At 41.7% G+C, this 11,786-nt stretch overlaps 1 protein-coding gene across 1 annotated transcript; it reads left to right on the forward strand.

Annotated features, from left to right (window-relative positions):
* Positions 1 to 517: 517 nt before the first annotated feature.
* On the forward strand, positions 518 to 8,901 carry COQ2 (coenzyme Q2, polyprenyltransferase). Its single transcript, XM_058024192.1, has 7 exons — positions 518 to 743; positions 826 to 992; positions 3,775 to 3,896; positions 4,127 to 4,212; positions 5,105 to 5,238; positions 5,695 to 5,883; positions 8,359 to 8,901. Exons 1-7 carry the CDS (start codon positions 518 to 520, stop codon positions 8,470 to 8,472), a joined length of 1,038 nt encoding a protein of 345 aa, XP_057880175.1. The 3' UTR covers positions 8,473 to 8,901.
* Positions 8,902 to 11,786: the final 2,885 nt, after the last annotated feature.

Here is an 11,786-nt window from a genome sequence, read left to right on the forward strand (position 1 = left end):
CCAGTTCAGGTGGGAATGCTCAGGTACCTCCTCTGTTGCTAAGCGAAGGTGGGCTTGTTACGGCCACCCGGGCTGTTCCTGTGCTGGTCTGAGATTTCCCAACAGACATCCCAAGCCCTCTCCTCCTCCCGTCCGGCTCGGGGAGAGCAAACCCGGCCTCAGCCAAGGGCGCGCTGCTTTCGGAAGCCGCTGGGTGTGGGAGTCATTAACCCCCAGCATTTCAGTCCCTCACACAGACGGTGGGAGAACTGAGTGAGCGAGGAGAAGACACACATAGGCCACATGGAAAATGTGATTTTTTTTCTTTTTTAATTCCTACGGTGAGGAAAGGTCCTGGAGATGTTAAGAACGATCCTGGAATGTTAAGAACGATCACGTTAATAAGTTTCGAGGACGAGGATTTCCCGGAGAATGCACTAACCCCGCCTCGCCTCAGCCCCGGCGCGGTGTGCCCGGGGTCGCCGCGCATGCGCAGCGCCGCGAGACTCCGTCCCGCCGGCAGCGGGACGGCGCTAAGATGGCGGCGCCGCTGCTGGCGCGGTGGTGCCGGGGTGTCCCCGGGCTCCGGGACACACTCGGGCTCCGCGCCGCCCGCCTGCCCCTCGCCGCCGCCCCGCCCCTGCTGCTCCGCCGCCTCGCCGCGCCCCCGGGGCCGCGCAGCTTCTCGGCGGCCGAGCTGGTGCGCGCCGCGCCGGCCCCGCTGCAGCCGTACTTGCGGCTCATGCGGCTGCACCAGCCCGCCGGTGAGCGCGGCGGGAAGGGCCGGGGCCGCCCGTGGCCTCCCGCTCCCCGCTGAGCCCGCCCGCGGGTTTTGTCTCCCCGCAGGGACGTGGCTGCTCTACCTGCCGTGCACCTGGAGCATCGGGCTGGCGGCCGCGCCCGGCTGCCTGCCGGACTGGCACATGCTGTCGCTGTTCGGCGTGGGAGCCGTGCTCATGCGAGGGGCCGGCTGCACCATCAATGACATGTGGGACCGTGACTATGACAGACAGGTAGCGAACCGCGGGGCCAGGCCGCTCACAGTGTGCAGTGACACGACAAGCGGGCGTGGCTTCAAATTGAAAGAGTAGGTTTAGATTAGATATTAGGAATAAGTTCTTCACTCTGAGGATGGTGAGGCATTGGAGTAGTTTGCCCGGAGAAGTTTTAGGTGGCCCATCGCTGAAAGTGTTCAAGGCCAAGTTAGATGGGGTGTAAGTAACCTGGTCTAGTAAAAAGTGTCCATGTCCACAACACGAGGGTTGGAATGAGGTGATCTTTAAGGTCCCCTTCCAACCCAAGCCCTTCTGTGATTCAGAGAACTGAGCATGCGCCCATTCATCTCCATGTCACAGAATCAACAGAATTTTTAGGGTTAGAAGGGATCTCGGGAGATGATCTAGCTCAATCCCCTTGCCAAGGCCAGCTCATCTACAGCAGGTTACACAGGAGCACATCCAAATGGATTTTGAATGTCTCCAGGGAGAGAAACTCCACTTAACACATGCTGTTTTTTCTCAGCCATGCACCAAGGGTTCTGAAGGCACTGAAATATATTAACATCACTAGTGATTCCTTGATGAGTGCAGGCTCCAGCTTCTGGAATTTCTCCATGTTTCTGTCTGAGATGCATGCAATTAATTTGTTTACATTTCCTCCAAAACCAGTAGAAAGTATTTTTTTCTTTGTCTAGGACTGTAGTAAGTCTTCTAGAATACTCACTCACCTCTGTGTAAGATAAAATACATGCTGTTGTTTGCTTGTTTGCTTTAGGCAGTACTTGAACAAGTTTATTTTTCAACCTTGTTTTGCACCACAGAACAAACCAAGTAACACTTTTTTGCTACACTTGCTAGTGACAATCTATCCAAGAATTACTTCCCCCCCCCCCAATTTTAGGAGCAGCATTTCCTTTTATTGTTGTATTGTTAATTTTGGCTGTTCACAGTATCATGCCCAGCCCTGAGCTAATCTCCTTCTATTATGTTGTGTGTTTTCATTTATCATCTCCCATTTGTTCAGAAGAGGGAAATAAGTAAAAGGCAGTGCCCAGTGTGAGATTCTAAAATGTTCACAGGTTCCAGCTTGGAGGGGAACATCCTGATGATGCTGTTTACTCCTCCTGTTTTTTTTTTTCCTGTATTGTTCCTGTGGTTTTGGAGTTTTGAGTTTTGGCCCTACAAGACACTGACTAATGAGCCAATCCAGTACGTGGAGTTCTTAGTATGGCACTTGTGTTTGTGCTGTTGGGAAGGCAGGGAATCAGAATGGGGTTTATGGAAGCTTTGGATGGTTTAGGGTTTGGAAGGTGTTAACAACTACATATGCTAAACAGATTTGATGTGGGGATGTGATAAGTAAGAAACGAATTTCAATATAATGGTTTAATTTGTGCATTATGTGATGTGGTCAGATAGAAAGTTTTAAAAATTGCCTTCGCAGCTTTTTCTGGGGTACCTTAAAAGGCTTTCTTCAACACAGGTGCCATAAAGGCCAGGCCAACAGCAGGAGTTGGTTGGTGTAGGTGATGGTGTGTCACAGACATCTTTTGTGAAGAATCTTTTTTTTGGGATTTTTCCTCTTTCTGAGAAGCTGTGGCCTCAGCAACAAAATGTAAACAATGGTTATCTGCTGCTGTGGAATGCAACAAGTAGATCTGTGATTGGTCTCCTGTGAATGTTTTGATTTACTGACCACTCACGGCAGAGCTGTTCTTGCTTTCTGCCTAGACACAGAACTTTGTTGATTCTTTCCTTTTCTATTCTTAGCATAGCAAGCTTCTGAGAACCTTTCTCTCTATTCTTTTAGTCTAATCATAATGTAATATATATCATAAAATAATAAATCAAGCCTTCTAAACATGAGGTCAACATTCTCGTCTCCTCTTCATCCTGAAAAACCCTTGCAAGCCCTGTAATAATGGTGGTTTGGGGGTTAGATTTTGTGTTACTGATTATTTGGGACATATTTTCTTCAAGTGAAGCATCCCATGTTTGGTTGCACTGTGCAGTGGAATTGGTCACAGCTGTGTTAAGTGCATGTTTACTGCTCCAAAAGCAGTATTTGATGTTAGCATAGCCTGATGGCAGAGGGGAGAACAAGCTAAAAGGGTTTATATAAATTCACATTATTCAAGCATAGGCAAGATACTTTTTATGTACAGAATATTCTGTAAAAGTTGGCTTTTGAACCTCATTGAATAGACTTGACACCATTTTCATCAAAATGCACAATTTCATGGAGTTGTTAGGTTGAAAGGCACCTCTGGAGATCATCCAGTCCAACCTGGCAAGGCAGGGTCACCTGGAGCAGGTGACACAGGAACATGTTCAGGTGGGGTTTGGAATGTCTCCAGAGAGGGACACTCCACAGTTTCCCTGGGCAGCCTGTTCCAGGGCTCTGCCACCCTCAGTGTAGAGAAGTTCTTGCTCATGTTGAGGTGAAATTCAGTCATTTGGTGTTCTTCTGGTGCTGGTAATCTTTGGCAAGTATTCACCATTCATTTAGTTTAACTTTTTTCTGACACTTGTTTCTTTCTTCAGTTTAGCTTGTATGATTTCTTGCTCCATACAGAATTTCTAAATTCCACTGTATCCCAGTTGGGATTAAATATCTTTTCGCAGCTGTTAACTCCACATCAATGGGACTGGATTCTGAAAATGCCATTAGAGAGAAACAAAAGCAAACAACAGAATTAGGACCTTTTCATTTCGCTTCAGAAAATAGGAAAAAAACCATTGTAAATTGCCCATCAGTTACAGACATACCTAGTGGTAATATTATTTCCATTTTTAGGTTGCAAGGACAGCAAGCAGACCCCTGGCAGCTGGAGATATCTCCACTTTCCAGTCCTTGGTTTTTCTCGGGGGACAGCTCAGCCTGGCACTGTGTGTGCTTCTGTGTCTGAATTACTACAGGTGATGTATGAGTTATCTTTTGGTTTTTAAAGTCTGCTTCTTGGTCCTGAGTTAAGCACAGAGATTTTGAGTAGAAAAGGTGTTGGGGTCAGAGGGAGGATGTTATTAGTCATGGAATTGTAATTGAAAGGAAAGAATTAGATCAGTACCATGTACATCTCCTGCAGTGCTGCACTACATCTACTGATCTTTAGCCTGGCAAACAATAATTCTCTTGGTACTTTTTACAGTATCATTCTGGGAGCATCCTCTTTATTCCTTGTGATCACCTACCCTCTGATGAAGAGAATAACATACTGGCCACAGCTAGTTTTAGGTGAGATGGAAAGATTTTTTCTCTTTTTTTAATTTCAGATGTAGTTTTTGGGGTGTTTTACAAGTTTGTACTTGAGCTTTAGCAATCTGACTTTTTATAACTTTATATCAAAATAGAAATACCTTACAGACAAAGCTCTGTTGTGCCACAAGCTACTTAATTTGTGACAGGCCCTGGCATTGGTGTGTGGTTTTGGGGTTGGATTTTTTTTGTTATTAGAAATTAGTTCCTTGTTTTGATGCAGTGATAGGAGGTAGAAGAGTAGTGTGGAAATAAACATTTTGTCATTTGAGAGTGAGCTGTAGTTTTGCAGTTATTTCAAAACCCTTCTTAAATACAGATTTGTCTGTACAGCATTTCAGTCTTCAGCTTCTAAAATAACTCCTGAACAGATACTGATGGTGCTTGTCTTTTGGGTTGAGCTACTAAAATATACCTGTGTATATTGGCTCTCACATTCCAGCTGTCTTCAGCTTCAATTTTGACCAAAAATTGTCATTTTCAGGCTAGAAGTACCATAGTTGGCTGCTGTGTACTGTTTTGCAGCCAGTTATCCTGACATGTTTTGTTACACTGACACCTGAGCATTTCACCTTCAGACCTGTTGTTACAGTATTCTAGAATAGTTCTGTGCAAATGTTTCCCTACACTAATGAAGTCAAACTCAAATTAGAGAAAAATGTGTGGCATATGTAATTTTTCTTGCATGTCCAGAGTATTAAATGTCAAATTATTTATATTTATTACCTGCGTGAAGATAAGTGGTAGAAAAATAGAGATGTTGGTATTATACAAAAGGCTGCTGATATGATACACTCTCAGATAAATTGTGTTTAATTGCTGCTGACATTCTTGTAACTTCCATTTTTTTAAATTCTCTTAATGTTTTTAGGATTTACATTTAATTGGGGAGCCCTTCTTGGCTGGTCTGCCATCAAAGGGTCATGTGAGTGGTCTGTGTGTTTGCCCTTGTACTTTGCTGGAGTCATGTGGACACTGGTGTACGACACCATTTATGCACATCAGGTAGGGTGACAGTGAAACCTTCCAGATACCCGTGTTTAAACACACAAGTTTGTGTGTTTTGTTTACAAATTTGTCGTCAAACAGCAGAACTAACCTCTTGCAGTTCTTCACCTGCAGCTGAGCTGAAGCAGCCCCAAAGAAGTCCCAGCCCTTCAAATTTTTATTGCTGTTTGCCAAGGTTTTACAAGTCAGGTGGAAAGATGGAAGTACAATACCCTTTGTGCTCTTATGCTTTTGTGTTGTGGAAATATTTTTGACATTGATATTAACTCCTGGCTGCTAAACAGCTCTAAGGCCAACCTTCTAGTTTAAATTTTAGTGTGGGGACCTACAACTGCCCTTAAATTGGGCTCCTAGTAAGAAGCATAGAAAATGTAAGCAAGTCCTTAATTTTTATTTTTCTTATGAAGTGGCATTGGATTATGGATTTTGTGGTAATTCATCTTTTTATTCCAGGATAAGAGGGATGACATCATGATTGGTGTGAAGTCAACTGCACTGCATTTCAAGAAAGACACAAAGCAGTGGCTCAGTGGCTTCAGCCTGGCAATGCTCCTGAGTTTGTGTGTGACAGGGGTGAATTGCAACCAAACCCTCCCGTATTACTCGGCTGTGGCTGCCGTAGGGGCTCATCTGGCACACCAGGTTTGATGGATTTATTCATACTTTTTCCATGAGGAAGTTCTTACTAACAAGGGCTTTTCAACTCAGAGAGCTTTTCAACTCCCATCAATTAATGAGCTACCCATGAAAAGCAGTTCCTGTAAAGAGAACTAAAGTCTTCTGACAATAAGCTTGGTCTTCTGAAGTACCTTTTGCAGACCTTTTGATTGAGGAGACCTTCAGTCCTGACCACAAACAGTGGAGCACTGAGTTTCAGTTTGTTTGTAACCAAGAGAAGTGCCACACATTAAGCTGTGATCTCAAGGAAAGTGTTTTCTTCTCACTGCCAGCAGCAGCTGCTGCTAGATCCGCCTCAATGTGCTGCAAAATACTGTGGTGTTGACTGCTCTGATTCAGTTCTTGCAGTGTCTGGCACATATAATAGCAGATGTTAGCATTATAATTTTATGTTAATTGACAGTTCTAAAGAGTTCTCTTAAAAGCAGAGAACAATCCAATTCAGTCTTGTAGTTGCATTCATTTAGAAATTTTTATGAATAACAGAAAGAAAGAGATTAGCTTTGTCAGTAAAGGATGCAGATAGAATCTTGTTATCTTGTTATTTCTGAATCCTAACAACTGTGTTACACAGTGTTGTAGTAGGTGACAAGTCAGTCTATTCAAAAATTAATTGCTGGTTTTGATAGGTAAGTGATGGCAGAGTATTGTGTATTGCAAGTAGTAAAACCATTACTAGTCTGAGAAGTTAAATTTGGAATGGTGATGTGGAACTTTTTATAAAGCGCATTGATCATAATGTTGCATTTTAGTGGGTGGAGCTCATGCAGGTAATGGATATTAAACATATCAGTGGGTAAGAGAATCCTTGTGTTGATGTAGTCTGGCACTCAGCCACTGTTTTCATAGTGACTGTGCTTGGAAATGTATGAGGAAAAGAATCCTATGTCCTCTGCATGATCATTTACAGTTTGAATTGTCAGAGAGCCTTTGTGCTGTTGTTTTGTCCTAAATGAGAACCACTTTTAAGGATCTTTGTAAGTGAGGATGCAGACTAATGAGTATAAATGATGGGGGATTCACAATTGTGTGGACTGCCAAAGTCAAAAGAGCAGAACTGTTCTGTGTACCACAGAGTAGCTTCTTTTTGAGGAATTATTTTAGTATAGTCCTGCTTAAATATTTTTATGCTTGTCTTCTTGTTCAAGATTTCTGATTGTGTCTTTAACTGAGTTTAGAAAGCTAAGTAAGATGCTTGAGGATCAGGATTTCCAAGATTTCCTTGATTCACTGAATTTTTTCTGCCTGAGGCAGAAAAATTTGGTCATGATGATATCAAATTGTATCCCTCTCAAGAGGTGTGCCAGTAGAAAAATAACATCTTCTACTTTCCATGTGTTTCTGAAAGAATAGCTTAGCTGCTGTTTAGTTTCATTTGCCAGTTCAGTGTTTCAAGTTCCTAGTGTCTGAGGAGCTGACAGGTTCTTAAGGGCGTGAATCACATCATATTTGAGAAGCTTGTGAAGAGTTTTTTTTATTATTTGATCAGGACCCAGCCCTGTTTTCTCTCTACAGCCACAAATGAAGCAGATCTCCTGGCAAAGGTTTCACTTCTTTCAGTCAAATACTTCTTTCTATTTTAACTTTTTCAAAGGCTGAAATGCAAAGTTTGAGGTTTTTGGGGCTCCTTCTCTGTTAATCCTTTCAGTCATTTTGCTCAACATTTCCTCTTGTTGTTGTGCTCAAGACTTCTGCACCAAATTTTGATTTTGGGAATATTTTTTCAGTAAATTTGCTCTTGCTGTACCTTGTGAGTTGGGATTTTTTGTTGTTTTTTTTTTGGTGTTTTTTTTTTTTCCCACTTTTATTTGTGACTCACAGCAGAGAGCTGCCATGTGGGTAAGCCAGGCCTTCTGGCTGCTATTGCAGGTGTCCTGGTCCTTGTTTGGAAGGGAATTGCATGGACTTGGCTAAGAGCAACTGGACTGAAACCAGCCCTGTGTGGCAAGGCAGGCTCTAGCACTTGCTCTGGTTCACTGCTGGCTCTGCAGTGCCTTGTCTCTGCTGAAACATAGCACAACACCTTGTAGCAGAGATGGAAAAGTGCATTCATTTTTATTTAAAGTTACATTGAAGAATTAGGTGGCAACCTACTAAGGAAAATCTCAAAACTTATTTACATACCCAGATATTTTTGTACTTTTAAGTATCAATCCAGACACACCAGTAACTGGGCTTCCATTGAGATGGTCTGGGAATCATGTTCTTATGAGATCCTTGACTTTTCAGCTGTATGTTGAAAAAAATCTGTCAAACACAGATGCCAGTTATGCAAAAAAAAAATTAAACACCGAGTATTCCTGTTTCTTGTGTAGTTAAGGGTAGACTTTAGAGCTTAAGAATAATTTTTTGAAGTTGCAGATAATTTTGTGATGTGTAAGATATTTATGAATCTGTAGAATAATAGTAATCCTTTAATGTTATACTGTACTTTTGCAGATTTACACTTTGGACATAGACAAGCCCGAAGACTGTTGGAAAAAATTTGCTTCAAATCGTACTGTAGGAATTCTGCTCTTCGTAGGGATTGTGCTTGGAAATCTGTGGAAATGAAAAGGCTTAAATGCAAAAAGCCTTCAGAAAACAGATAGTTGTTGAAATCACTATACTGATATTTTAGTCTAACTGAAGTGTAGATACTGTAAGAAGGAAAACACTTGTAATATAAATATAGCTGCTTTATATTGTTTATTTATAAAAGCTGGTGGAAACATTCTTATTTCTGAAATCATGCAATTTTGGTAATTTGATAATAAAAAAGTGGAAGTTTTGGTTATCTGGGAATAACTTCAATCTGCGTAGAAGCTCCAAAAAGTGAGCTCCAAAAAGCTCTGCTGGTCCTGTGTAGTAGCAGCAAATTTCTGTCAAGCTCTGGAGACTGTGAACCCAAGATTTTATATGAAACAGGTGTCTCTTAGTGACAGCACGGGTAAAAATGCAAAATTATTTCCGGATGTAAATAAATTTGTCTGTACAAATGTATGTATGTTTGATGGTCTGATTTATTACAAAGGTAATTTTGAGTTTGAGTTGGAGCTTGCTTCATGGAAGAGTTGCAATGACTGTTTTCCTTCTGGGATGTCTAGAAACTGTCAGGACTCTAAGTGTGTGAGGTCCACAGTAAGGAGTCAGTAGAGAAGTATTTAAGAAGATTTTCTGCTCTTACTGTGATTGCTGCAGCAGGTGCTTTCCATGTGAAAAAGACAGGCTTCTGCAAAGTTGCCTGCACAGAGTGAGCTAAGCTTGTTTGTCAAGAGTGATTTGAACACACTCTAAGGACTGAAAACAAAAACAGAGAAGCCCAGAGCTGTTGCCAAATGTGTGTGAGGAGTGGTTGACTGTGGGCTACAAGTTCATCTGTCAATGCAAACTGTTGACGTTTATTTTAATTCCGCTTGTTTTGACTTATGCCTACCGGTCTTATTTGTAGTCTTACAGGAAAAACCTCTTTCTAGGGGAACGCCTAGAAACAGTAAAAATAGCAAGTGCAGGCTAACTAAGTGGTCCTTGCACAGAAGTTGTTCTTAAATAGGGTTTGTATTTGTGGGGTGGAGAAAGTATTAAGTTGAAGAAAAGAGTTTAATAATGAAAAACCATAAGCTTCTGATCAGTTTTGTAACATAGCTGCATTTTGTAGAGGGAGAATTTTGATGCATCCAACTTGAAGTTGAACTTTGTTTATTAGCCATTTACTAGTAATTAAAAAGTCTTGTAACTAGTATGGATCAGTTTCAGTAGTGTTACTTTAGTGAGGTCGTGGCAAAAGTTATTAATCTGTTTTTAACATACTGAAGCATCTTTAAGTAGCTCATAATTGGGAAGAGCTCTCATTTTGTCATGTGTTTGTACCTTCTGGTGTCCTGTGTCTGATGACTGCTTGTCACAAGTCTTAAAATGAGAAGAGGAAAAAGGTGTCACTAAATACAGTGTAAATTAAAGTTTCAAAACAGTCCTCATGTCCGGAACTTGAAAATCACTTCATATTTTCTGTGTGAGTTTTCCAAATTCATCTTAATTTCATTTCACACAGATAAGACATAGCTGTATTTTAGGTTCATTGCCTGTAAAACAGAAAGATTTAGGTTCCAGGCTGTAATCTGAGGATATTAAATTCATTAAAAACTTTTGATTAACACAAGGAAATAAATAATTTTTCAAGTGCAAAAGAGGTAAAGACTACTAAGCATGTTAGTTGCATGAGCATTTTATGATTAATGCACAGAAATTAATAATTTTTAAGTGCAAAAGAGATAAAGGCTGAGCTGCTTCCTGGCTAAAACCTTCCTGTTTGGATCTGTTGGCAGATATATGTACATCTCCTCCCTTCATTCCCAAGGTGTTCTATTCCAAATCTTCACTAAGATGCCCTCTGCTGTAATTGGATGCAGTTTCTTAAAAAGTTTTCAAATACTCCTGTCTCTAAGCATCAGCTTTTATTAGTGTGTTTTTGCAGAACTAAACAACATCCTCTGGAAGTTTCTTCTCCACTATCATTGCCTTTCTCCCACACATCCTTTCCCAAGTATTCCTCCACAGGATGGTGAGATAACAAATGCGTTTTTCCAGCAACAGAAAGGTCAAATGTCCCAAACTGAAACACTGCTCAGTGAAACAGAAAGCTCTGTACCAACATCAGCCCTTGCCTGTGTGTTGCACTTTGTAGAAGGGTGTATCAAAGCAACACTAGCTCTTTGTCCAGGATTAGCCCTATAGAGGTAAGGGATGTCCTGCAAGGATAAAGGGAGAGGTTGCCAAGGCATTGGAAACCTGCAGGGTGGGGCTGGATCTTTGCCTTAGAAGCCTGTTTCGTACAGTGGCACACGGGAGCTCTCACACTCCCCTTTCCCAGGGAGAAGACTTGTCAGAGGAGGGTCAGCCAAGGCAAACTCTGCCTGGGTTCTGCTATTAGTATTTCTTAGTAAATATAAAGGTGTTGATGGGGCAGGTCAGGGTTTTCCCTCCCTCTGTTCCCAAGCAAGTGCTGCAGGAGCTGTGCTGTGTGAACAGCTGCAGTGCCTGTGCCAGCCGGTCTGGCTGCTAGGGAGCCTGGCAACACCATGGCAGTGGGTCAGGCATCTCACCAGCCACGGGTGACATGATCTGGAAATAAAAGGCACTCCTTTTCTGTTTCCACTTTGGCAAAAGCTAGCAGAGGGCCGTTAATTAATTTCTAAACACTTCACGGTGCAAATACCAGGAGAGAGGCTCTGTTTGAGCTTCAAAAGAAAGCTGCCAAGAAATAATGTGCATCTTAGCTGGCCATGGATAATGAGAACTTTAGGTACTAGCTGAAGGCTCCTGGTGTACTGAAGAGGTGATTTTGCTTTTCCTGCAGTGCCTTCCTGCATTTTGTGATGGAGGCAAAAGGCCAGAGCAAATTTTAATGCAGTGTGCTAGATGCAGTACAAGAATTACAAAAGAAATAGAAAAAAACTTCATTGGTTTTACAGCATTTTTCTTTGCCTGGATGGTGGTGTTTAAGAAAACCCATAAAAAATACCACTTCCAGGCAGCTGTACAGAAGTGATTCTGTCTGAATAAAGCAGAAAGAGGCCTAATACACTTAAAAGAAACAGAAAAAAAGCAACAACAAAAGAACAGTGTTTATGCCAAGTTCAATGCTTCTAACAATACAGCTGTATTTTTGGGAGTGGAAGTTCCCATCCTAATGCAAAACAAAATCCAAAGCCACCCCTGACTTCTTATGCCTGCAAAACACAGTTCCTCTAAATTGCAGAGCTTGTCTGTGACAGGTACAGTAACAAGGAAGTACACCTAATACAAATTAAATAAATAAATAAAATATACCTAATATAAAATAAGTTGCATCAAGTGCATAAAGAACAGAATCAATCCTGTAACAGTTT

This window comes from Melospiza georgiana, chromosome 5 (assembly GCF_028018845.1).
Source record: "Melospiza georgiana isolate bMelGeo1 chromosome 5, bMelGeo1.pri, whole genome shotgun sequence".
NCBI lineage: Eukaryota > Metazoa > Chordata > Aves > Passeriformes > Passerellidae > Melospiza > Melospiza georgiana.

Excerpts from the sequence above, each read along its gene's own strand:
- COQ2 (XM_058024192.1), top strand. The coding sequence starts at position 518 with ATGGCGGCGCCGCTGCTGGCGCGGTGGTGCCGGGGTGTCCCCGGGCTC. Across the intron at positions 744-825 it reads GCGGCTGCACCAGCCCGCCG|GGACGTGGCTGCTCTACCTG; the intron begins GTGAGCGCGGCG and ends GTCTCCCCGCAG. Across the intron at positions 4,213-5,104 it reads CTGGCCACAGCTAGTTTTAG|GATTTACATTTAATTGGGGA; the intron begins GTGAGATGGAAA and ends TAATGTTTTTAG.